The sequence below is a fragment of the Mirounga angustirostris genome, unplaced genomic scaffold, assembly GCF_029215605.1.
Source record: "Mirounga angustirostris isolate CCGP_5_RB_7025 unplaced genomic scaffold, mMirAng1.0.hap1 SCAF_12, whole genome shotgun sequence".
Taxonomy (NCBI): domain Eukaryota; kingdom Metazoa; phylum Chordata; class Mammalia; order Carnivora; family Phocidae; genus Mirounga; species Mirounga angustirostris.
Genome location: NW_026991720.1, coordinates 55,504,570 through 55,532,418, shown reverse-complemented (window position 1 = coordinate 55,532,418; position 27,849 = coordinate 55,504,570). Strand labels below are relative to the sequence as shown.

The window sequence follows — 27,849 nt, the reverse complement described above, 5'->3', positions numbered from 1 at the left end:
TAGGGGTACCTCCTAGGAGGCTGTAGCTCTAATTGAAATAAGAGGTGTTGGCACAGGCCAAGGTGATGACAAAGGAGGTGTTGAGATGTGGTAAGTTTCTGGATATAGTTTGAATGTGTAGACAACAGGTTTTCCTAATGGACTGGAGATGGGGGTAAGAAAGGGAACTGTTGAAGATGGAAAATTGAGGCAATAAAGAAAACAGAAGGTGGTGATAGAAAGGGACAATATATGTGTGTAAGTGTGTTTCTCTTGGGTGTGTGAGGAGATGGAGGGTGGAATTTAAGAAGAGCAGGACTTACTGAAATTGGTACTGGTGGGTCTGGTAGACAACACCAGTATACTTGGTGTGCTTAGAGCTCCCAGAGCTGACCTTCTTCCACAAATATCCATGATATCCCTTCCCTTGGTGCATCCCCTGAAGGGGGCTGGTCTAGTGATGAGTGAGGTGCTGAGGGACATCATGAAGCACCAGCCACCACAATCACTGCCTAGAATCTGTTTAGCAGCTGTTCCTTGATATGCTGCCTTCATCACTTGTCCAAGCATGAACTGTAAATGGTGACTTACAATTAAAATACAAAGAGAAGTGTAGGCTTGGATTTTCACCTGTAATTCATATTTACATGCTTATAATATGCCATTATAAATTACATAGGGAATTAGAATCTGCTGTCTCAGGTCAAAAAGATCTCATCATTCTAAAAGATACTTTAAAATACTTAGCTTAATTGATGAGGACAGAAATGATATAAATCAGATCATGTCACTGTTCTACTCAAAATTTTCCAGTTTCCTTTCTTGTTCAGAATGAAATCCAAAGTCCTTACAATGGCCTCTGAGGCCCTATATGAACTGACTTTATGCCACCTTTCTGACCCCATTTCCAGCCATCTTTCCTTTATTCATTTTATATCAGCCATAATTGCCTCCTTGTGGTCCTTGTGAATACACCAAAGACCCTCCCACTTCAGATTCTTGCATTTTCTATTCCCACAGGCCAGTGTTTTTTCCCCATAATTCACTTGACCTACCTCCTCACTTAACACAGTGCAGCTTTATTCCACTGTCACCAGCTCAGAGCTGCCTTCTCTATGTATCCATATTTAACTTGCACCACCTCCCATGACTTTATGTTTATTTTTTACTGAAACCCTTTCTTACATGCTTTCTTGTGTATTTATACACTATCTTTCTCCTCTATTAGAATGTAAACTCGATGAAGGCAGGAGATCAGGGACTTTGTTTGCTATAAACCCTGCCTACCATAGTGCCTGGAATATCTCAGGAGGTTGGTAAAGATCTGTTGAGTGAAGAAAAGAATTGAATGAACTGTATGATGCACTTAGCCTCCAGTCAACTTTCCAGTTCTTGAAACTCTTGCCCCTGGTTTCCTCAACATCAAGCTTTCCTGGTCCTCTTTCAGACAGGGCTGGGAACTGCATGCCTTTATAGCCTTCTCTGCTACTGCTATCCCATATGTACCATACGCTCCAGTCATATCCAAGTATTTGTCACAAGTCTCCATGCCCTTTCAAATGCCCACAACCTTGCCCTTGTTAGTCCATCTGCCTGAACTGCCCTCGCTACTTCTTTCTTCCTGCCAACATTTTACCCTAATGTCCAAATTCACTTTTCATGTTCTTTCTTCTGTAGGCCTTTCTTCATACTGTCTTCATCCCTGTCTCTTGGTACATTGTTTGTGACTGAGTTTGTGCCATGCCATACTGCAAAAACATGTTTCCTTCTAAGTTAAGAACTCCTTTAGGGCAGAACTACAATTTGTTCATATCTTTGAATCCCAGCACAGTCCCAGTACCTCTCATACAACAGGGGTTTAATAAGTGACTTCTGAATGTCTACAAAAATATTGATAACTGTATAGATTATAAAGCTTTGAAATGCTTTAAATTTTGAGTTTAAGGCTGAAGAAGCAAGCCTTTTGTTTTTCCCAAAGCCAAAGCTGTGCTCCCCTGCACTGAGCACACCATATGAGTGGGTAGCATCATATATGTTATTTCACACACACCTCGGTGAATCATGGGAAATCACTAGTGTGACTCAGCTTAAATAAAGCACATGCTTCAATGTCAGTGCAATCAATTCTTTGACCATTGACTAGTGATGAAATAAATCTGGAGATCTGATTCTAACTGGGGAGGTTCTGAATTAGAATCACATTTCACAGAAATAAATCCAAAATGGGATTCTTTTCTCCTATGACAGAATCTCCAGTGGTCAGTTGGAGATGAGAAAGCAGATATGCTATCATTATTGCTTTAGTAGTTTGTTTTCGAGCAAAGAAATACACATACAAATCATCAGGTGCTTGGACTGTCTTTATCATTCTCCTATGAGACATATACTGCTTTGGTCCTATGCTTCTCTGTTTCTTTGGTTTACTTCCTTGATTTAGAGAAGTACATTCTTAAGTTATTCAGAAAGGGTGTCTTTGAATTAAATTTCTGAGCTCTTATGTGTCTTAAATTATTTTTATTTAACATACTTGAATACTAGCATGTAATAGCTGGAAGCAGAATTAGAGTTTAAAAATAATTTCCCTCAGAATGTGAGGATATTCACTGTTGCTGATTGGGAGTCTGGTGTCAATCTCCTTCTTGATCTCTTTTGAGGATGACTTTTTTCTTTCTTAAGGATCCCTGGATATTTGAAGTTTCATGAGAATATGTCTAAGAGTGTATATATGTTTTTATTCATAAGGTTTTGCATCAGTTGGAGTTACCAAATACGTAGCCTTGAGTCATTTTTCAATTCCTAAGAATTATCTTCTGTTATTAGTTGAAAATTTCCTCCCCTCTTTCTCAGCATTCTTAGGGACCCTGTTGTTCAAAGATAGGACTTTTGGATTAATCCTTTTTGTCTCATATTTTCCCACTTATATTTTGTCTATTTGCTTCCTTTTAGGAGGAATTACTTTAATTTTATTTTTTCAGAGCTTCTATTAGTTTATGCAATTGTAGTTCCCTTTTCTTTGATGTTCCTCTTTCATATCAGCATGTCTGTATTTTAAAGATAAAATATTTTTCTGAATCTCTTTGAGGTTATTATTTCTATTGCCTGAACTGTTTTCTTCAGAGTTATTTATATTTATTTTAATCTTTTTTTTTTCCTTTATACTGCTGGTTCTCCTTATATGCCAGGAAATTTCTGCTTTGCCATTGATATTTATGAAAGTAGTAACTGGTGTCAGATTTTTCCCTGTGGTTGTACAAATGGGTCAAATGGGAGCTCTGTGTCAGTGGGCATGGGATGGAGTATGTGGACCACCAAACCCCACTTTGGGGTTAGCATTCCAGAAGATGGCTCATGGTCTCTGAATCTGCCTAAATGACAAAATAAGGAAGACTGTATTTTGGGGCAACAGTATCCACACTAGAAAGCTTTGGCTTTCTCCAGACACCTCCTTTACTTAAGAGAATCATCTGAATGTTCTGCCTGGGATTAAACACTGGTTGCTGGCAGAGAGAGGGAAGGTGATTAAGGTGTTGACATATAGTTATGGTCTTCTTAACCAACTAACATTTCTTTAATCTCTTGTTTTCAGTCTTGACTCTTCTTACACCATACATGTTTCTTTACTGGAGTTCCATCGGGTGGGAGTGTCTCCCATTTCTTCTATGGTCCCATGAGAGTGTGTGCAGGGTGGTAGCTTTTGTTTATTTCATTTATTTCAGTATGTACCTAGTCAATTTCCCTCTTCTAGAAATTTGTTAAAAAAAATCTCTCTTTGTTGGGGTGCCTGGGTGGCTCAGACAGTCAAGCGTCTGACTCTTGATTTCTGCTCAGGTCATAATCTCAGAGTCTTGAGATCCAGCCCTGAGTCCAGCCCCGAGTACAGCCCAACATCAGGCTCTGCGCTCAATGGGAGTCTGCTTGAGATTCTCTCTCCCTCTCCCCCTCTACCCTTCAAACTCACACACTCTCTCTCTCTCTCAAATAAATAAATATATCTTTTCTAAAAAAATCTCTGTAAACATCTCTTCCATCCTCTTTTGTTGTCATAAATTATTTTTTTGTATTCTGATACTTGGTAACATTTTATTTTAAGATACTATTGGATTTCCAGGAAAGTTGTAAGAATAGCACAGAGTTCCTATATGGCCTATACTCAATTTCCCCTGATGTTAGAAATTTACATAACAATCATATAATTATCAAAATTAAGAAATTAATTTTTGTGCAATACTGTTAGCTAGGCCACTGATTTTGAATGAGACTGCTGTTTGTCCACTAATGTCCTTTTCCTATTGTAGGATCCAATCTGGAGTCTTACACTGCACTTAGAGGTCATGTCTCCTTAGTCTCCTCCAATCTGTAGCAATTCCTTAGTCTTTCCTTATTTTTTCCTGGCCGTGACTTTTAAGTATACTGGTCAGTTATTTTGTCAAATGTCCTTCAATTTAGGTTTGCCTGATGTTTTCTCATTATTAGATTATATTAGCCTTTCTCATGTATCATATTAGGGACTATTGATGTTGATATGTCTTATCACAAGAGATGTTAACCTTGATCACTTTATTATGGTGGTATCTGCAGGTTTCTTCATTTTAAAGTTTCTGTTTTTTTTTTTTTCCTTTAGAATATATTGGGGAAGATACTTTGGAAGATATTATGCAAACAACAACTTTCTTCTCAAACTATTGCCCAGTAATTTCAGCATCCTTTTTTTTTTTTAATGTTTTATTTATTTATTTATGAGAGTCAGAGAGAGAGAGAGAGGCAGAGGCAGAGGGAGAAGCAGGCTCCCCACCTAGCAGGGAGCCCGATGTGGGACTCGATCCAGGACCCTGGGATCATGACCTGAGCTGAAGGCAGACGCTTAACCATCTGAGCCACCCAGGCGCCCCTAATTTCAGCATCCTTCCATGGCCCTTGTCTGTACCAATTATTTCTGTCCTAATCAAATGGTGATTTTCTATTTCCCTCAATTCTTCTATACTTATTAGTTGAAATTTTTCTGTAAGGCAGAGCTATTTCTTCTCCATTCCATTATTTTTTAATCTCTCTGTGGACACACAGATACTTACTTGACTCTATTGATTAAAATCCAATACTGTCATTAGTTATTTTGATCCTCAAATTGTCACAGATTTGGCTATTGGGAGCTCTTTGACATTAGGTCGTATGCCCTATTGACATGTCCTTATCTTTATTTGAGCATTTCATTGTTTGCTATCACCACAACCTGTTCAAAAATAGCTTGTGTTTCCCCTGACACAGTCTTGGAATCAACCACTTCTCCAAGGATCCTTGGATCCTTTTATTGGAGATTGATATTAGAAAACAAGATCTGGGTACTAATGGTGCTCTTTGCTACTGATCTGTCATTGATTTTAGGAAATACATACTAACCCATGCACACACACATACACACACACCTAAAGTTATTTCTATGACTGTGTGCCTGATATATATTTAAAACCATGAATTCATATATATATATTCTTATGCTTTCCTGTCAGTAGGATATTGGGAAAGATGAAAGACAAACATATATGCTTTGTTTGCTGTCTTTAACCAGAAAATCTGATAGTTCAGATAAAATTTTAAATGAATGCCTTTAAGGATTTGTTCTAGTTAAGAAAAATTACAGTTTTTCCTACTTACGTTTTACCCAAATGTGTTTTTTAATCTTTCAGACATAGACCTTTTGAATTAATCAGTCTACACTGGCATTAACAGAAGAGTACAAACATTTCATGTACATTGCTAAAATAATTGCCACAATAAAGAGATCTGTGGTGTCTTAGTTTCATCAGTTTATCAGAGAACTGAGCATGAAAGACTTTGAAGTCAACAACAGGAATGTAAAGATTCAGTTCAAAATTTAACATGTCTTTAAGGCAAAAGAGTTTGTAACATAGTAGACACTCATTATATACTTGTTGAAATAAGTGAATGAACCTTACCAGTACCACTGTTAAGCATCTGTTACCATGCATTTCTTCAGTACACAGCATATATTGTAGCACAGCATCACAACTCTTAGAATTATGCATCATTAATTCATTCAACAAATGTCTACCACTCCGACACAATTCTGGGCATGTATTTTTTTTCCCATTTTCTGTTTTTCTTAATTTTTGGAGTAAATTCAAGTCTATAGGATTAGTTCTGCAAAGTAGAGCATTTGAAATGTGTGAAATTGCAAAACCATTTTTGTGAACTCAGGAATGATGTACATAACAAAAGTAGTGTTTTCTTCAGATGGAAACTAGCAGATTCTTTATATTTTGAGATATGTGGATAAATAGATATAATTCTCCTGTAAGTTGGTAAGATGTCTTTATTAACAAAATAGTTGCATTGAAATGAAACCTATTCCATTCCATGCACATTTCTATTATTTTTTCCTAAAGTAAGAGTAATTTTCTTTCATTTTCACAAAAATGGTTGTTTAAAAAATGTTTTGACGGGGTGAATGGTTTGTATCTCATTCGTAGTATATGCCTTCATTTAATGGAATATGTCTTCTAGTACCTTCCTATGAAAATATTTGTGAGAGATCCTATTTTATTTTTTAAGATTTTTTTTTTTTAAGATTTTATTATTGATATAGAGCATGCAGGCACACAAGGAGGGGGAGTGGCAGGCAGAGGGAAAGGGAGAAGCAGGTTCCCTGCTAAGCAGGCAGCCAGTCGCAGGGCTTGATCCCAGTATCCTGGGATCATGACTTGAGCTGAAGGCAGACACTTAACCAACTGAGCCACCCAGGCGCCCCTATTTTATTTTTTTTTTAAGATTTTATTTATTTATTTGAGAGAGAGAGAGTGAGCAAGCACAAGCTGGAGAGAGGGGCAAAGAGAGAGGGAGAAGCAAACTCCATGCTGAGGAGGGAGCTGGACACGGGGCTCCATCCCTGGACCCCGAGATCATGACCTGAGCTGAAGGCAGACGCTTAACTGACTGAGCCACCCAGGTGCCCCAAGATTTTATTTTTTTTTAAATAATCTCTACACCCAACATGGGTCTCAAACTCACAACCCCAAGATCAAGAGTCACATACTCTACCAACTGAGCCAGCAAGGTGCCCCCTGACCACCTTTTTTTTTTAAGATTTTGAGATACTATTTTTTTAAGAGTTTGAAAGTCTGAAACTTGATTATTCTACTCTTAATGTTGATTGGCAGTTTGGATGGATAGGAGATTCTAAATTTGGAAAAGCTTCCCAAGTGACATAATCAACATGGTGACACAGGTTGTTCCTGACTTTGCTCCCCCTCACAAGAACAACTAACAAGTATTGAAAGAAAAGACACCACTGAGAGAATTCTAGAACACGGGGGTAAAGCTGAAGCAACCCCCTGCAGCACAAAGACCAAGAAAACTGCATTAGAAGAGTAAGAAAAGGGCGCCTGGGCAGCTCAGTTGGTTAAGCGACTGCCTTCGGCTCAGGTCATGATCCTGGAGTCCCTGGATTGAGTCCCACATCGGGCTCCCTGCTCGGCAGGGAGTCTGCTTCTCCCTCTGACCCTCCCCCCTCTCATGTGCTTGCTCTCTCTCATTCTCTCTCTCTCAAATAAATAAAATCTTTAAAAAATAAAAAGAATAAAAAAAAAAAAAAAGAAGAGTAAGAAAAGTGGCTACACATTGACCACATTCCTCTTAACCCAGGCTGGCACATCATCACACAGAGAGGTCTCCCCCAAGCCTCTCGTTCCTCCAGTGGGAAAAGAGAACCTAGAGGGGTCAACACCCCAGCACTGTGGATTGTTTTGCAGGAGCCCCTACTCTGATCTCACACCACAAGGATTACAGGGAAACCTGTGGGGCTCAACCACTGAGAATCTGACTGTGGTAGAGAAAGGAGGGTCTTGCAACAACCAGCACACAGATTTGGGCAGCCCATGTTCATACCTGCAGTACCCAAGTAGTAATCCCAACCAGTGGTTTTGCTCATCTGCAGAACCAAGTCAGGAGTTCACTTTGACCAGAGAACATGGTGTGCAGATCTACCTGATTCAGATCCTCAAAGGAGTTTTGCAGGCCCTAGAGCCAGGTTTGCCCAGGCTCAGACAATGAGTTGAATTGCAGTCCCACCCACTGTGGAAAGTGTCTTCTGGCCCCATCTGACCAGAAGGGGTGGAGACAATTCCTAGAAGCTGTGGCCCAAAGGCATTCAACCTAAGAGGCGGGCAGGCAGAGCTGATTGCCCCCAAAGCAAAGCCAGTACCAGAAGTGGAGCTTTCCCCTGCCATACACAGACAGGAAGATTAATGAATTCATAGCCAGGGCTAAGGGTATCTCCCAGACCTTCCCAAAAGACAGAGCCTATCTGGGAAACTGAAAGTTGTCTAGAGCCACCCTGGCCCCTCCCACTGCCACCCAGGCAAGGGAGCTGAGATAGCTCCACCTACTCTAGAGAGTGTCTTTCTGTCCTATCTGACCAGAAGAGCTGAAGACAACTCCTGGAGACTGTTCAGCACAGTGGTACTTAAACCATGAGGTGGGTCGGTAGAGATGATAGTCTGCATAGCAAAGCCAGTGGCCGTGTATGATCAGGAATTTTGGGTTGCTGATTGGCTTATGTTAAGACAACAAAGAGTTTTGTACTTGGCTTTCAAGCTGCTTTTCCTTCTGCACCCTTGTGGGGAACATAATTTTATCTCCACTCATAGCTGAATGCAGTCTTCAGCCTGTTTGACCAGGGAACCTAACCAGAGCACATGGGAAATTGCATAGCCCATTCAACAGCCCAGGGTACAGCACTTGAACATGTGGTACTTGAGCATGGCCTGTGGCTTCCCCATCTGCAGAGCAAAACTGGTAGACTCAACTGACCAGGGAAAACTCTGGCTTGATTCTGTAACTGAACACAGGTCCATCCCCCCGATGCACAGCAAAGTCAATCACTGATATATCAGGTATGCAGAAAGGAAAAGATTTACTTTAGAGACAGCCAAATGAGGAGATGGGTATGACAGGGCAAGCCTCAAATCCACCTCCCTCAGGGGGAGAGAACAAGTTTCTTTTTATAATTATAGGGGTTGAGATCACACACATATTGATTTATTTTTTAAAAACATTTTATTTTTTTATTTGAGAGAGCGAGTTTACATGAGTTGGGGGGAAGGCAGAGGGAGAGGGAGAAGCAGACTCCCTGCTGAGTGGGGAGCCTGACACCGGGCTCAATCCCAGGACCCTGGAATTATGATCTGAGCTGAAGGCAGACGCTTAACTGACTGAGCCACCTGGGTGCCCCAAAACACATATTGACTTAAAAGGGCAAGGAAATTTATGACTACTCATAAGAAAAAAATGGAGCAGGCACACTGAGCAAACATATATGTAACATACATCCCATGTTCACTTTGGGGTGACACTTAACATCAGAACAGGGCAAAATTCAGCTCTTTGACATCAGGAGGTTATCTTAGGACAAGGAGAAGGAGTTATGGTTATGCTCTGAGAGCTCTTATAAACTGGAAGGGGTTTTGGGTTCATTATCTTAGGTAAGGAATGCAGGGCCTAATTTGTTCATAAGCTGGAACCTTATCAGTTGACCTTGAGTCCAGGCTTCTACAGAGACACCTAGTGGATTTTTAGTGGGGTCTGAGCACAATAGCTGACTGGGGGAAACAGTTCTCTGAAACCCAAGCTCTAAATTTTCTGCCAGTTTCAACCTCATTAACCCTCATTAACCCTATGGGGCACAGTTTCAGTTCAGATCACCAAACAACAAGCTATACAGGCCCTTGTTCTCGTTTCCTTGCCAGGGCAAGGAAACTAATTCATAGCCTCATCTATTACTGAATATGGTACTCAGTCCCAACCATTCTAGTAAGCCTGACTAGAGAATCCAGGCAACTGTGGAGCTCATCTTATAGCCTTACTTGGGTAGGGAACCAAGCAGCAGTCTTATCCAGCTGTACTCAGCCAGTGGCACACCTCCCCATCCCTAACCTTAGAGCTCAAAAAGTTGCCTTGCCCCAAAATAGACCATAATAGCAGACCCCAACTGCCCAAGGACATTACCAGTTGACACACCCACAGACCCAAACTGAGCTTACTTGTGAAGAACTGTCTCTGCCAAAGCAAACCAGTAAAGTCTGAAAGAGGAGGATCATTACTCACATGTGCAGATACCAACATAAGCAATCAAGGCTCACAAAAAATCCAAGTAAATGTGATACTACCAAAGGAAACTTATAAAGCTCCAATAATTATCTCTCTAAAGAAATGGAGATCTATGAAGTGCCAGACAGAGAATTCAGAATAATCCTTTTATGGAGGGTTAGTGAACTACAAGAAAATGCAGACAACTTCAAGAAATTAGGGAAACAATTCATGAACAAAATGAGAAGGTCAGCAAGGAGATAACCATCAAAAACAAAAAACAAGCAAATCCTAGAATTGAAAAACACAATAACTGAACTGAAAAATTCAATAGAGAGTTTCAAAAGTAGACTCCACATTGCAGAAGAAAGAATAAGTGACCTGAAGAATAGGATATTAGAAATTGCCCAGAGATGCAAAAAAGAATGAAAAAAAATGAAAGCCAATAAGAATTATGGGACACAATGAAAAGAAACAATGTTCACATTATGGGAATTCGAGAAAGAAAAGAGAAAGTGAAGGGGACAGAACATATATTTAAAATAATAAAGGCTGAAAATGTTCCAAACCTGGGGAAAGAAGAGGACATCCAGATTCATGAGGCCTAAAGGACCTCAAATTGGTTGAACACAAATAGGGATAAACTGAAATATATTGTAAGTAAACTGTCAAAAGTCAAAAACAAAGAGTTTTAAGAACAGCAAGAGAAAAGTTCCATACAAGAGAAACCCCATAAAATTATCAGTGGATTTTTCAAGAGAAACTTTTCAAGCCAGAAGAGAATGGGACCACATATTCAAAATATTGAAAGAAGGTAACTATCAACCAGGAATTCTGTATCTGGTAAAGCTGTCATTCAGAAACAAAGGAGAGAGAAAGATGTGTCTGAACAAACAAAAGCTAAGGGAGTTCATTACCATCAGAACTGCCTTACAAGAAATGTTTAAGGGAATTCTTTGAGTAGGAGTAAAAGAACATTAATTGACAACATAAAAACATTAAAAGGTAATATTACCTCATTGGCAATGGTAAATATATAGCCAAAGTTAGATTCTGCAATATGTTAATAGTGGCACACTCACAACCCTAGTTTAAAAGTTAAAGAAAAAAAGAACATAGGGAAAATAACCAAAACTACAATAATCTATTATTAGTTACACAATATATTAAAAAAATGTAAATTGTAACAGCAATAACCTAAAATTGAGGGGGAAGAGAAATAAAAGTGTTAATTTTATTAGATCTATTGAAGTTAAGTTGTTATTGGTTTAAAATAGGATGTTAGAAGTTTAAGATATTTTATGTAAACCTCCTAGTAACTGCAAAGGAAAATCTTATAGTAATTGCACAAAAGAACACAATAAAGAAGTCAAAGCATACTGATACCAAAAGACATCAAAACACAGAAAAAGACAGCAGGATAAGAAACAAGGAACAGTGGATCTACAAAACAGCCAGAAAACAATGAACAAAATGGCAATAGTATGCCTTATCAATAATTACTTTAAACATGGATGATATGTATGAAGGAGATTAAGAGATACAGACTTCCAGTTTTAAAATAAAAAAGTCATGGTGATGAAAAGCACATCATAGGGGATATAGTCAATAATACTGCAATACACTTATTGTGGTGAACATTTCCTAATGTATGTAATTGTTGAATCACTATGTTGTACACTTGAAACTAACTTAATATTCTATGTCAACTATGCTTCAATTAAATTTTTTTATTTTAAAAAACAATTAAGCGTAATGATTAAATTACCTAATTAAAATACATAGAATGGCTGAATAAAAAAAAAAAAAGAAGAAAAAGATCCAGCAATATTCTGCCTAAAAGAGACTCATTTTAGCTTTAAAGACACACATAGACTGAGAGTGAAATAATAGAAAAAGTATTTTAAGCAAATGGTAACCATAAAAAAGCAGGAGTAGTTATATCAGACAAAATAGACTTTAAACTGAAAATGGCAAAAAGAGACAAAGAAGGTCACTATGTAATGATAAGGTGATCAGTACATCAAGAGGATAAAATAATTATAAATCTTTGTGTCCATCATTAGATTACCTAAATATATAAATCACAAACTACCAGAGCTAAAAGGAGAAATAAATGGTAATTCAGTAATAGTTGAGGACTTTAAATACCCCACTCTTAACAATAGATAGGTCATGCAGACAGAATCAATAGGGAAAGAGCAGACTTGAACAATGCTATAGACCAAATGGATGTAACAGATGTATACAGAACATCCTATCCAACAACAACAGAATACACATTCTTCTGAAGGCCGCATGGAACATTTTTCAGGATAGACCATACATTAGACCACATATAAGTCAGCAAATTCAAGAAGATTAAAATCATACCAAGTATCTTCTTTGACCACAATGGCATGAAACTAGAAATTAATAACAAGAAACCTGGAAAATTCATGAACACATGGAAATTAAACAACACTGTCCTGAACAATGAGTGGATCAAAGAAGAAATTAATGGGGGAAATAAAAAGTTTTCTTCAGACAAATGAAAATGGAAACACAACATATGAGGCTTCGCAGGATGCAGCACAAGCAGTTCTAAAGGAAATTTATAGCAATAAATATCTACATTAAGAAGCAAGAAAGATACCAGATAAGCCAACCTAACTCTATACCTTAAGGAACTAGAAAAAGAACAAACTTAGCCCAAAATTAGCAGAATGAAAGAAATAATAAAGATTGGAGAAGAAATAAATGAAATAGAGAACAAGGCAGAGGATCATAGGGAAGGGAGGGAAAAATGAAACAAGATGAAACCAGAGAGGGAGACAAACATAAGAGACTCTTAATCTCAGGAAACAAACTGAGGGTTGCTGGAGTGGAGGGGGGTGGGAGGGATGGGGTGGCTGGGTGATGGACATTGGGGAGGGTATGTGCTATGGTGAGCACCGTGAATTGTGTTAAGACTGATGAATCACAGACCTGGACCCCTGAAACAAATAATACATTATATGTTAATTAAAAAATAATAGAAAAGATTAACCAAAGTAAGAGTTGCTTCTTTGAAAAGATAAACAAAATTGACAAACATATAGCTAGACCAAGGAAAAGGGAGAAAAGACCCAAATCAATAAAATTATAAGTGCAAAAGGAGACATTAAAACTGACATCACAGGGGCGCCTGGGTGGCCCAGCCAGTTAAGCGTCCATCTTCATCTCAGGTCATGATCCCAGGGTCCTGTTCAGTAGGGAACCTGCTTCTCCCTCTCCTTCTGCCTGCTGCTCTCCCTGCTTGTGCTCCCTCTCTCTGTAAAATAAATAAATAAAATCCTTTTTTTAAAAAAAAAATCTAATCAGTGAATTCAGTAAAGTTGCAAGATACAAAATTAACATACAAAAATCAGTACCATATTCTATACACTAACAATGAATTTTCTGAAAAAGAAATAAATCAATCCCATTTACAACAGTGACAAAAATAATAAAATGCCATATATAGATTCAGTGCAATCTCTATCAAGATTCCAATGGCATTTTTTACAGAGATAGAAAAAACACACTCTAAAAAAGAGATAGAAAAACCACAAAAGACTCCAAAGAGTCAAAGAAATCATGAGAAAGAACAAAGCAGGAAGCATCAAACTTCCTGATTTCAAGCTATACTATAAAGCTATATTCGTCAAAACAGTATGGTACTGGCGTGTGCACCCACACATACATGCACACACAGAAAAATAGAACAATGGGACAGAATGCAGAGCCCAGAAATAAGCCCAAGCATAAACAGTCAACTAATATTTGAGACAGAAGCCAAGAATACTCAGTGAAGAAAGAACAGTCTCTTTAATAAACGGTGCTGTGATAATTGGGTATTCACACATAAAATAATGAAACTGAACCCATATCTTATACTAGTTACAAAATTAACTTGAAATGGATTAAAGACTTAAATTTAAGTCCTGAAACCATGAAACCCTGAGAAGAAAGCATAGGAATAAAGCTTCTTAACATGGGCCCTGGTAACAATTACTTGGTTATGATATCTGAAGTGCAAGCAACAAAATAAAAAGTAAGTGTGACTATGTCAAGCTAAAAAGATTCTGCACAGCAAAAGAAACCATCAACAAAATGAAAAAACCTATGGAATGGGAAAAAATATTTGCAAATCATATATCTGATAAGGGGTTAATATCCAAAATATATAAAGAACTCATACAACTCAATAGAAAAAAACACAGCCCAATTTTTAAAAATGATCTCAAAGGACCTGAATAGACATTTTCTAAAGAAGATATACGTAAGACCAACAGGTACATGAGATGATGCTCAAGATCACTAATCATTAGGGAAATGCAAATTAATACCACAGTGAGATATCACCTCGGGTCTGTTAGATGGCCATCATAAAAAAGATAAGAGATGACAAATGTTGGCCTGGGTGTGGAGATAACAGAAACTTTATGCACTCTTGGTAGAATTGTATATTGGTGCAGCCACAATGGAAAACAGTATGGAGAATCCTCAGAAAATTAAATTGAGAACTATCCTATGATCTACCATTTCCACTTCTGAGAATATATCCTAAGGAAATGAAAACACTAACTGGAAAGGAGTCTGCACCCTCATGTTCGTAGCAGTATTATTTATTATAGCCAGGACATAGAAACTACCCAAGTGTTCATTGTGGATGAATGGATAAAGAAACTTTGGTGTGTAGATACAATGGAATATTACTTGGCCATAAAAAAGAGGAAATCCTACCATTTTCAACAGCATGGATGGACCTGAAAGGTGTTATGCTAAATGCGTGAAATAAGTCAGACAAAGACAAATACTGTATGATCTCACTTATATATGGAATCTAAAAAACAAAACTAAAAAAAAAAGACAAACTCAGAAAAAGAGATCAGACTTGTGGTTATCAGAGGCAGATTGTGAGGGCAAGGGGAATTGGAGAAAGGTGATCAAAGGTACAAACTAATAGAAGATAAGTAGTAGGAATATAATGTATAACATGATAACATTAGCTAACACTGCTGTATGATATACTGGGAAATATTATGAAAGTTAATCCTAAGAATTCTTATCATGGGAATTCTTTTTCCTTTTTCCTTTTATTTTATCTAGATGAAAAGGATGTTGGCTGAACCTATTGTGGTAATCATTTCACAATACGTATAATTCAAACCACTATGCTAGACACCTTAACTAATACAGTGCTCTATGTCAATTATTTCTCAATGAGACTGGGAAAAAAGAAAAAAAAATCCCTTAGAATTTTCTTTGTATGTTGACTTCCTAAACGGGTTCTTTAATTGTTCTATCAAGTGTTGTCAACTTTCCATGTCTCTGTTTTGTGTTGTACTTTATGAAAGAACTTGTCAACTTTATCTTTTAAACAGTCTATTCTATGTTTTGTTTGTTGTTTCTTCTTCTTTTAATAACACCCACTTTTCATTTTCCAAATGTACTGTTTTATATCTTTGAGGGTAATCCTAATTTTGGTAATTGTAGTGTCTTCCCTGAATTTTCTCTGGTTTTCTGAGTTCCCTTGTTTGTATGTTAGTTTTGTTATCTTTTATCCTAGAAATTTTCTTCAAATAGTCCTTCATATTTGAGAAAAGGGCACTGAGAAGATAAGTGGGAACTCTGTATGGTGAGTGGGGCTTTTGAGTGGTACATTCACTATGGGAAGACTGAGGAAAAAACCTGACTGTTGGTCTGAGTGACTGACAAGTGTCATTCTCTGTAGGTATTTTCTCTTTGGTCCATTTGTTTCTCCAGGAAAAGAGAAAAGTCAACTTGCTTTTTGTAGCTTCCTCTCTGCAGACACTTAGACTTCTGTTTTAATTTTCCCCTCTGTAGATTGTCTCCATGTTTGTCATATTTTCAAATTGGCAATTCTTGTCTCCTTTATTATCTTTGTCCTTCAAAAATATATCCATATATGTTTAATATCCATATGTAGATAGAAGCCCTTTTGGAGAAGATAGTGAGCTGTGCCTTGAAGGATGTTTACCCTTCAATCAGTCTTACAAGTGTAGACTAATGATGGAGAAAAGAGGAGGAGGGGGGAGAAATTTTCCAAAGAGAGGGAAAGGAGATGGAAAATTGGTTACTATGATGCATGTGATTGGATGACAACTTGGTTCAGTCATCTACCTCCATATTTTCCTAAGAGTATTGTTTTCAAAAGGAATACATAGTATTAATCATACTAAATAGATGGAGTTCCTTGATAAAACAGTCTTGATTGAGACAATTTAGTCCAATATATAATATCCCAGATACATATATCACATGGTATTTCACTCATATGAAAAGTAGTGAATTGGTAATATATAATACTTTTATGAAAATTATAATGTAAGTGTTGGTATTATTGGGAAGGAAAAGGATTCAAGATATCTCTCCTGATAATGTAGCTGTATTAGAGATTCTTAATTTTATTGAAGAATAAAATAATGAAACTGTACATAGTAAACAAAATTAGGTTTTCACTTAATTTCACTGGTGGGCTAATTCAGATATGAGTGGCTTTCCAATTGTTAAAAAGACTACCATGCAAGTCATTTACATGTACATTTATGAGTTTGAAGTGTTGAGATTTTATAATTTTGTAACAGTAGTGGAGTTATGAAAAACATTTCATTCATTTATGAGTTTCAAATAAGTATTTTTTTGTTTTATAACTTCAACAACTTCTTGTTTAAATTTTTAAGTGTAGAACTAATATGTGGTTTTTCACTTTAAAAATTTAAGAAATTTGCAAACATAAAAAAATGAAAAGAACTTAATATTGTCACTACTTAAGGATAGCAATTTTAATATTTAGTTCAGTTATTTCTCTTAAACACACAACAGAGACCTTACCACTTTTTAAATTTGCTATTGTGTGCAGTTTCCCCATCTTATTAAATAGTCCTTGGAAATTTGAATGTTAATATTGGCACATTGGTCTCGAAGCCTACATTAATTTTTTAAATTTTATTTTACAAAGCCCAGTACCATGTATTAGTCATTTTCTTTCAAATCCAGCCCTGAGTAAAAAGGGGTTGGGGTGACCTGAGAAGGCTGAAGAGGTAAATGCTGAAGTGTCTGAGTGGGGCCAGCAGGGATTGCTGTCATGGATGAGGCTGCCACATTCCTGGTGTCTCTGACCTTGGACTCACTTAACATTATAGTCTGGAGTCTATTAAAGGAATTTTGTGTTTTTCCTTTGCAGGATTTACCCCCTACCATGACAAATATTTGAAAAAAAATTTTTTTTCAGTTAGAAAAGCAACTTTTTCTCAAAAGAAATTTATAGTTCAAATTTACACCAAGTTCTCACTAACTGGAGCAAGCCGGGTTTTCACTAAAGCTTCGACTTTCCTCTGTAAAACATTAGTCACTCCCTTGGAAGAAGCACTGTTTTATAGGCAGTGGGATAAAACAGCCACAGATGTGCATGTAATATGATGGGCTTTAGAATGTACCTGCAAAGCATTTTTTTTTTAATTTAGAGGGAAAAAAAGATGAAAGAAAAAAGACTGAATTGGGATGCTAAAATAATAGTGATTCACTGTTAAGGAAATGATAAGTTTTTGATCCATTCAAATAGTGTTTTCTTTTCCCCTTTTCTTTATTCTTGGGAAGTTCTTGAGGATGTGCCAAGTCATTTTCATTGCACAATTTTTAAAGGTATTCACCATTCCCATGTGTAACTGGTTGCCTTTTTACTGTGCAGGACTGTAGTGACGCCTGTGGCCAAAGAGTTTGATCCAGACATGGTCCTAGTTTCTGCTGGATTTGATGCATTAGAAGGCCATGCCCCTCCTCTGGGGGGGTACAAAGTGACAGCAAAATGTGAGTATATCTTTTAGAAATTTATGATACGCTAAGACATAATAACATCTTTTAGGTCTTTAAAATAGATAGCACCTTTTACATGTGTCTAGTAAACTTAGGTAAGACTTTTGAAAATAATTCAGATCGTGTTTACTGCTTTGTCAGATTCATCTCTCTGTAGATGTTTGCCCTTAAGAAAAACAAAGTTAAATTGTTTCCTTTGGTAGACTTGATGGGGCATTTCAGAACCTTTATGTTTTTCAGGAGTCTCGTTTTGCTATTTAAAAGCAGAAGTGATAGGACTTCTGTTTAAAATATGTTAAGTGACATCAGAGGTCATGAGTCTAGAAAAGCTCCTGGGCTTTTTGAAAAGAGAATGGAAGTCACTGTTTTTATTCCAGTGGTAAAAAATAGTTCTTTCCTAATAATGCTATGGTCTTCTAGTTTGAATACAGAAGTGTAGTTCCCCTTCTCAGAGGCTCTGTACGTTCCTATGGACAGTGCTCAGGTTCTCTACTGGTCTGTTGTGTTGCAAAGGTTAACTTTTTGGCTGTGTTCCTTAGCAACTAGACACCAGATGAACAAATGAATTTTGTGTTATACTGCATTTGAATAATGTGACCTAATGGAATCTAGCTAGCAAGAGGCTTTCTTCAAGAATAATTCCCATGCTCTCTGAGTATGAAAATAAGGCATATGTATCATCCATGCATACAAATGTATGCTGGTACTCTGGATATATATAAAAAAGAAGAAGGAAAAAAGCAGAATTGCACAAAGGATCCACGATTGTATATTTTAGTGGGGGTTGGAAACAAATCAAAACAACCCAAATAGTTTTAAGTGAGAGAGATGAGTTTAGAGCAAGTGTGTTTTATTAATTTGAAAAGAACCAAAGAACCAGCATCATGCCAACCTTTGTTTTTAGTTGGCTTCTCATGTGAGAGTTTTCTGCACTCTAATTGTTCCAGTAACATTGTTAGGTAGTAACTATTTTTAACTTCTATTATTTACCCAGGGTTTTTGGTGCCTTGTTGTCTATTGAAAACATATTGAAAGAGGCAACTCCACAAACACAAACAAACATAATAATTCACAAGTTTGTAAAATTGAATAGAGAGGTGTTTGGTTTTATCAGATGTCTTTATGATCCCTTTTCTTTCTTCATGGAATTCCACTCAAATGGAAGTCTATCTTCCCACTGCAGATAAACCTCATTAGCATCAAGACTGGTGAAGAGTTTAGTCTAAATAAAGAAAAAAAAAAGACCTTGTACTCCAAGTTGATATACACCCAAACAATGGAAAACACATGGAGCAAAGACAGATATCTAGAAAAGGTGTTCCTTTCCATTAAATATAAGAATCTCCCTCGGGAAGGAGGAATGTCTGTATTTGGGTCTTTTTTCCGCCAAGGGGGCAAATTGTAATGAGTCTATTTCTCAGAACTAACTGGAAGGGACTAATCTTTTTGTTTGCTTGTTTGTTCATTTTTTTTTATTATTGTTAATCACCTTTTTTGCCAAGTGGAGTTCAAATATCAAATGTTATCTTGGAAGGTAGAATAGAACGTAGTAATAGCGTGGTTTCTTTTAGTCATAGACCTAAGATACATGGTTTCTACTCCTTTTAGCTTCACTACAATGCACCAAGACCTTTATTATGTTGTGTTTTTTTATCCATTTGGGGGGAAGCTCTTCATTGCTCAGGATAAGTTTGTCTATAATCTCTCCAACTCCTCACCCCTCCTTATCTGTTTTCCCTTCTTGTATCTTTTCTACTCAACAGACCATGTTTCCTTACAAGGTGACTTGTTTCCTAAGAAAAATAGACAGACATAAATTTTAACTGATTTAATAATTGGCCCTTTCTTGAGTACCTACAGGTTAGGGAAAAGATATGAGATGAAGAAAGGAAATCTTAGAGCTCAAGAGATTATAATAGAGACTACCCAAAACAGTTCACATATTGCATAGATGAGAAAACTAGTTTATTTTACCATCTGAAATAATTGGAGTTAAAATAAAAGTACTTATTCTGAATTTGTATTTAGATAAAATTGCATGAGGTTTTCACTGGATTTTTTCCACTAAAGAGAAAAATGTTTCATAAAATGCTTGAGAACAGAGTACTTGGATGCATATTGCAGAGGTCATTTTGGTGCCCTAGACCCTTAACTCCCCAAGCATAGTCTGTGATAGACACTGACTAGTCCCGTGATACTTAAATGAAAAACCACAGAGCATCATATCTGGGCAACTGTTTGTATATATCATCTCATGCAGGCCTGAGTTTGCCAACCATATTTTCTAGAGATGCTGCCATAACTGGGTAGAGGTTAGGATTACCAGACAGCTGTATAGTTATTCCCCAAATAGCTCACCCCTGGGTCTCTTTGTTCTTTTTCTAACCACGTGGCAGATGTATTTATGTTGCTTTGGTCTGTAAGTTCTCAACAGGCAATTAATATCGGGCCTTCACTGTCCTATGCCAGGAGTCATCCTCCATTTCAGAGGAGTCTCAAAATGAGGCTGGAAATGGTCTAAAACCTACAGTAAAAAGTAGGTAGAAATTACAGAAACAAATTCATAACCTAATGTTTTCCCATTTCATCTAAAGTCACCCTTGCTCCAAGTAGAATGTTCAAGGATTTTAGAGAGTGGTTTTGAAGATACTGTGTCAGAGATGCTAAAATTTTACTGTCTTAGCACATTGAATAAATCTTTTAAAATAATTCTGTTTAATAGCCTTAAAAGTAAAAGATAAATTAAGTCAAAACAACTAGGGTTTTCATTTTGATTTGTATTTAGGTATCTAATTAGTTACCTGATTTTTTTTAAAGAATTGTTTGATGCTATGACAAAAATTTCAGTGCAAACATAGAGTTGGTTTAAATTAAAGTTGATTCTTGGCTAGTACTATTTTTCTTCCTCTCTTCTCTCATTTCTTTATGTATTAATTATTCTCTACAATAAAAATATTCATATTTGGGCTGAAGTTTTAAATAAATTGTCTGAATTCGTTATTTAAAATCTATCCTGTTTTTTCAATTAACCACCAGGATTAAGGCCCACACTGAAAGGAATAAGTATCTTTATGTCCTACCCTAAACACTACATCAAACTTTGCCATGAAGTTATCAGTGTATGTTTTTAAAGTACTCTCATTCAGATCTAAATATCTTCAGGTTATAGTGTAAGAAGGTTGGCATGACAGATAAGTGCCATGTTCCAACAATAAAATTAAACAAAATTGATTCATCATATTGCAGCACCCCCTGGGTTTACAGTGTTGTCAACATTAAAAAAAGTTTATTCCGTTCAAATTAATTTGCAGAAAAATATATGTTTTATTCCTTTTCAACACTTTTATACGTTCTCTCCTTTCATTGGCTTCACATAATAAACTATGTGCAAATTTCTTTTATCGTATGAATAATAATTTTCCTTTCTTTGCAATAATTCAAAAGTCATTGTGAGATGATAGCCGTGTCTGATTAAAAAAAAAATACGGTCTTTTTTTGAACAGAGAGTATTTTTGTAGTCTTTGAGATAGTAACTATTTCCCTCAGCAGATAAATAAATGTTATTTTGACAAGTAAAGAACAACCATTAGTTGGCAGAAAAAATCAAATAATGTATCTTAGTCTTGAATTACCATCTTCTTTTTGATAAGATGTTTTATCCTTTTTAGTAATCCTCTTTTATCCCACTGTGACAGGGAGAGAGCACTGTTTTGAGGCAGATACCTGTATAAATGAATTCGTACTTAGCTTTAAGTTTTTCCTGAGGAAGTACAAAAATTCCTTGATTAGTCAGTCCTCCAAAACTAAGTCTCTAAGAAGTTGAGTGTTAAACCAGTCAACAAATAAGTGCCACAAATAAACTTGTTAAGTATATGAGGTTATGTTGGTCTACTTCATCAGCTTATGATGGATGTATGTGCTTCCTCCCTCTGTATAGAGAGTGTATGGCTCAAAATGTCTTCTGTCTGCACATTTTATTTGTCCACAGAGTTGAAGGCAGACAGAGCCAGAATTAATTACATTTTGGTGAAGTTGGCTTTTTTTTCTTTTTCTCTCACTGATGATTCTAACCCTATCTTAATATGTCTGTGGTTATCCTCTGTCTCTAATTTTCTCCCCTAGAAAGAACTTGATCACATTCACTTGTATGTTTTATTACCTAATTATATACTTTTTTAAAGTGAGTGTATTTCAGATAATGTGATAGTTCTTTTTGACAGTTGAATCTTTTATTATTTATCTGTAATTATGGAATCAATGCTTTATCTTCTCCTGATAGAATTTTAGGCCATAGCAAACAGGCATGGAGAAAAGAAATGTCTGGAAGAAATTTACCAAATACCATTTCATGAAGGAACAACCTCAAGCTTGAACTGTTTCAGTTCTTTTAGGTTAGGGTGGAAACTGGGGAATATTATACACAATTGATTACCCAAAGTATCTTCCCATCCAGCTACCATCAGATTAACTTCTCTTATACATTTCTGTGCTGTGTCCTCAGAAACTAGACCACTGCCTGGCACATTTTCTGAATAACTTATTTTTTTTAAATGAGTAAAGCTAGATGAACCCATTGTCTTTTAAGCAAGTCAGATGCTTTCTTCCATATATTTGATGCTACTTGAATTGGATTTCATGATTTTTTTTTTTTTTTGTAATTACTATCCCCCCATCACTGCCACTTCTTTCCAAGGCTTACACAGCATATTCATATCTCCTGTAATATTTTAATGAACACAAACCTGTGTTTCTGACAATGGTCACTTGTGCAACATTTCCCTTTAATAGAAATAGTATTGAAAAGAATATAAATATTAAAGGGGGAGTCATGGTTTCCTTGTAGCAATGGGCCTTGGACAAAAACACTGAGTTCCCGCTAGAATCTAGATGGTAAGATAACTCATTTCATTTCTGCTCAGAAAAGCAGGACAGTGGGAGAGTGAATCCTTTAAATAATAAACTTGAAATAAAGATGAAAATTTAAAGAGTACAGAATAGCTCATTTTGGTGTCAGAAGATCTGTGTTCAAGTCTCAACTTTGTCCCTCACTAATTTTGTAATCAAATTAGTTTCCTAATCAGAAAAAAAAAGGTGAGAGAGTAGGGAGATAAAAATTTTACCTGCAACATAAGGAATAAGTCATTAGGCATTGTGAGTTAAAAGTTTTGAATGTTATTGTTAATATCATTTCAACAATTCTAAACATTTAACAAAGGTCTTAAATGATGTATTTGAACACAAAATATACAACACAAATATTGTAACTTGTTGGAAAATGTTTGAGATTCTTATCTGAACAAAATGGAAAGAGGGTAGCCAGAAGTCCTAGGAAGCTGTGCAAGATTCTAGATAAATAGTAGTGGATGGTCCCTTCAATTAAAAGTCAGGTTGGTGGGGCACCTGGGTGGTTCAGTCGTTGAGCATCTGCCTTCGGCTTGGGTCATGGTCCCAGGGTCCTGGGATCGAGCCCTGCATCGGGCTCCCTGCTCGGCGGGAAGCCTGCTTCTCCCTCTCCAACTCCCCCTGCTTGTGTTCCCTCTCTCACTGTATCTCTCTATGTCAAATAAATAAAATCTTAAAAAAAAAAAGTCAGTTTGGTAAGATAAGTCCCAACATCTTATTTCTATATCCATATACATTCCTTTATTCTAATAAATTTGGGGTTAATTGGAATAAATGGCAAACTTTTAAAAGAAAACAACACGTTATTATTTTGTGATGAGGATAACTTGGGTTCTACCTGCCTAAAGTCTGTGCAGTTTGTTTTGGTATATTGAGGTGTGCTTTGATTGTGACATTATTAATACACTGATCCAGAATAAGGTATCCAGTGATGCATTTTTAGCAACTGAACTATCTGAAATACAGTGGAAAATCAGAAAATAAACAGCACTTCTGAAATGCAAAAATAGATGCAGAAATCCCATTTATAAATATATAGACCCACCTTCTTGTTTCTTACTAAGATTTATGCTTAATTTTTTACATATATAACTAGTGTACTTGATAGTCTAATTTTAAAACCTGCAGAAGATTTAAGGAACTGTTTGGTAGCAGAGGTAGATGAATGGATGGTAGGCATATTTCTGTCTCTGAAGTTCTTAAATTTGGGTCCACAGACCTCCCAGGAGTCCATGGATAGAATTCATGGGGCTCATGAGCTTGGATGAAAAAAATTACATAACTATTTTTTAGTAAAACAATTACTTGACCCTTTATTTGCCCCTTATTAGCTGTATGAATATAAGAAGGTATTTCTTTTCATTATAAATATAGGAAACAAACCATAACAACACCAATAGAAATGATAGCTGTTTTCATATCACTTATTGTTGTGTAGATAGTTCCAATGATCAATTACTCTCATTACTTTGAAGTGATAGTATATATCAGACCTCCTGCTCAATTAGTTATTTGATGCATTAATATAGAATTACATGTATTATACCATGACTTTCCCCCATATTTTGGTAGCTATTTTCAATATAGTAGTTTCCTTTGTTACTGTGTATTTATTTTATGTATTTAAAAACATTCTGAGAAGGGATCCATAGGCTCTACTTGGAATATACACACACATACACACACACACAGTCTTTACTTTGAGGCAAAGTATAGTTTGTTTGTTTTTGCTAATTTGCTTCTCACATTATACCTGGCATAGTTATTCTGTTATATATAGTTCATCTCTGAAGCAACCCTGAAAAAAATACTGAGTATTCTGGTTTTCCAAAAATTTCTTACGTGTAAAACAAACTGCATATATGTCTCACATTGCAAGATCTCCCTGTCTTATACCTGGAAGTCAAACAGACATTATAAACAATTACTAAGCTTCACATCAGTAATCTGTGTATTAGTATGTCTTCCTTTTAGAGAGAATGAACTAATGCAATCTGGGAATTCAGAAATTTTGTTTAAAATTATACACCCATTTTCAATTTTTTTAAAAATTTGGGGTGATTTAAAAGATGAAGAGTAATAAAAAGAATTATATAAAAAATTCATTGGTTCTTCTACTGCTCAGAATTGGCAACAGCCAAATATTTTTATCATATTTGTTCCAAGACTTTTGTTTGTAAAAGAAATAGAACTTGCAGATGAATGGGAGCTCCGCTTTAATCACTGCCCTATTCCCCCTTCTCCCCTAACTACTGTCATATTTTGTGTTCTTTCCAGTACACACACACACACATTATGCAATAATGTTTTAGTGAGTATGGTTTTAGATTTGCCATATATTGCAAAGGTAAGCATTATCATTCTGTTCATATAGTTTATGGAACTTGCGTTTTTTTTCCTTTTAAAATCGTTTTGACATACACTCATGAATATTTTTATATCCTTTTAATTTCTGTGTATTAGGCCATTATGGACACATACCATCATGTATTTTATCTATTCTCCCATTAATGGATCTTCAAGATGTTTCTAGATTTTCACTATTATAAGCAATGTTGAAGTGAATATCCTTTCACAAATCTTTTATCTGACACTGACTTTTTTTAGTCAGGTTGGACTTCTGTTTCTTTTTCAGTATGTAGCACTTGGGTGCTCCTGGCTGGTTCAGTTCAACATGTGACTCTTGATCTCGGGGATCATGAGTTTGAGCCCTATCTTGGGCACAGAGATTACTTAAACAAAAAACTATATGGTAGTATGTAGCACTTATAAACATGGAGGGAGATAGCTAGAGAAGGAAAGAATTCTTCTACCTTCCTTAACTAGTCCTCAAACCATTATTCACATCCCTTGTCTTTCACATACACCCAAACAACTAATCTTGCTTCTTCTCTTTACAGTTTTATACTTTATATATCATACCCCTTCCTTTGCAGTTAAAATTGGCAGAGAGGATGTTGTTGTGTACTAATACTCTTCAAGTCTCATCTGAACTTTAAGAGAAAAAATGGACTAGAAGTCATGCAATAGAAAAATATTATTTTCAGGTGTTTTCCAACAGTACTTTAGAAATTAAACTTAAATTGAAAAGATGGGATTTTCTACTCAAAGCTAACCCAGTTGGCTATCCTACCAGTGACTGTGGAGGGCACTATGGCCCTGAAGTTGAAAACACAATCTGGTCATCCAGTAGATGAATCATAATCCTGGCCTGGGCCCTTAGAATGACCACAGGAATGTCACTCAGCCTCTTGAAGATTGTTTTCTTGCCTGGAAAGAGACATTAATTTCATCTTGGCAGTGTTGTTGTTAGTAGATGATAGAGTAATACCTGCTGGTAGTCTTTGACTTTTTACTCTGTGGTAGGCACTATACTCACTACTCTGCATTATCTCATTTCGTTTTTATGATTAAATGGGATAAATATAGAAAGCATCCTTTTTTGTATTTTTGTATTCTTTGATGTTCTTATTACCCTGAAATCACTGAAGATGATTTAGCAGTCATTTATATTTCTAAATTTTTTAAAAAGTGACAGAAAAATTAAGTGACTTGCTCAAAGACATGGAACTGAAGAATAACAAAACCACATCTTGATCTCATGTCTTTTAACTTCTGGCTTAACATACTTTCTACTTAACTCAACAAGTTATTAAAAATATCCCAAATAAACGAGTAGGGTTTTTAATTGCTGTAGAAGCTTTTTCTGAAGTATGCAAATACAGAAAATAAAAGGAAATTTTCCCAACAATGAATTTCTTATTTGTATACAATTTTCCAAGTCATAAAAGTAAGCAGAGCTTTCCAAATATATGGGAGCTTACCAGTTTGTAGATAATATTTGCTATTTTTCATGGAACATTCTGCATAAGAATTAGTCAGGGACTTAGTCTTTAGCTCAAAATTCCCACATACCAGTCTCTTTGTTGTACTCATAAGCAAACACATGGCCCCCTGCAAAGAGGGAGAAGTGGATTTACAGGAGATTTATATTCATAAATGTCTTAGGCATCACAATTCCTTATAACAGTCAATGTAAAGAAGCAACATAGCTAATTAAGAGGAAAAATGTCAGCATGTTAAAAAAATAACATCAGTTTTGGGAATGATTTTATTTTGAAATGACAGCCAGAATATTTATTCAATGAGTGCTTCATGTTTTACTATTATCCTGCCTTCATTTTCTCATTCAATTGCCTGTTTCCTTACACCACATGACAAATCGGATACCAACTTATAGAATATTTTCCATCTGTAGTGCTTAGTTACTGATGTCATGAAAAAATCCTTAGACTAGGATGACTACTACTTAACTTTGAAGAGCAAAATTACTGTAACTGTACCATAACTGGGGCCAGATCAGCGTTGCTTTTGAAAAGGAAATACATAAGCAGAGTTTGCCCTGAAAGAGGATTCCAGTTGCAACTGTAAAGTGTGGACTGTATTTCATTGATACTAAGATGCACTTTTTCATATTTTAACATGTCTGAATTGGATGCCTCTTACAATTTGATGGTATTTCATTGTTGGATTGGCAGTTGTTTTTTTTTTAATTTTCATAGTGATATATAAAAAGGTCATAATTATTTTGTGCTACATTTGATGACATCTTAGATTCAACAAAATATATGATTTTGCTCTTTGGGATGGTGTTTTAAAAATCCCAAAGGCCATACTAAAATGATAGCTTAGATACCCATTTTATATTCCCTCTCTAGGCTTCCAGTGGTTGAATAAATTACAAGAAAATAAAAAATTAAAATAGCATTACAAAACAAACGAACAAACAAACATCAGGGAGAAATTTTATTTTATTTTTGTTTAAGATTTTATTTATTTATTTATTTATTTATTTATTTATTTATTTATTTATTTGAGACAGGGGGAGGGGCAAAGGGATAGGGAGAGGCAGAGAATCTCAAGCCGAGTCTACGCTAGCAGATTGTCTTCATGTGAGTTTGCTTTTAGCTTAGACAAAAATTGCCTTGCCTTGGTCTGATATTTCCATCTGACCCTATTTTAAAAATGATT

The 27,849-nt window shown here is 36.1% G+C and overlaps 1 protein-coding gene across 1 annotated transcript in view; it reads left to right on the top strand.

Annotated features, from left to right (window-relative positions):
- HDAC9 (histone deacetylase 9) overlaps positions 1–27,849 on the top strand; it is a 918,445-nt gene that overhangs the window by 755,598 nt on the left and 134,998 nt on the right. Inside the window, exon 22 of the mRNA XM_054505257.2 lies at positions 17,792–17,910. Coding sequence (XP_054361232.1) covers positions 17,792–17,910 — 119 coding nt within the window. The remainder of the gene's footprint in view (positions 1–17,791; positions 17,911–27,849) is intronic.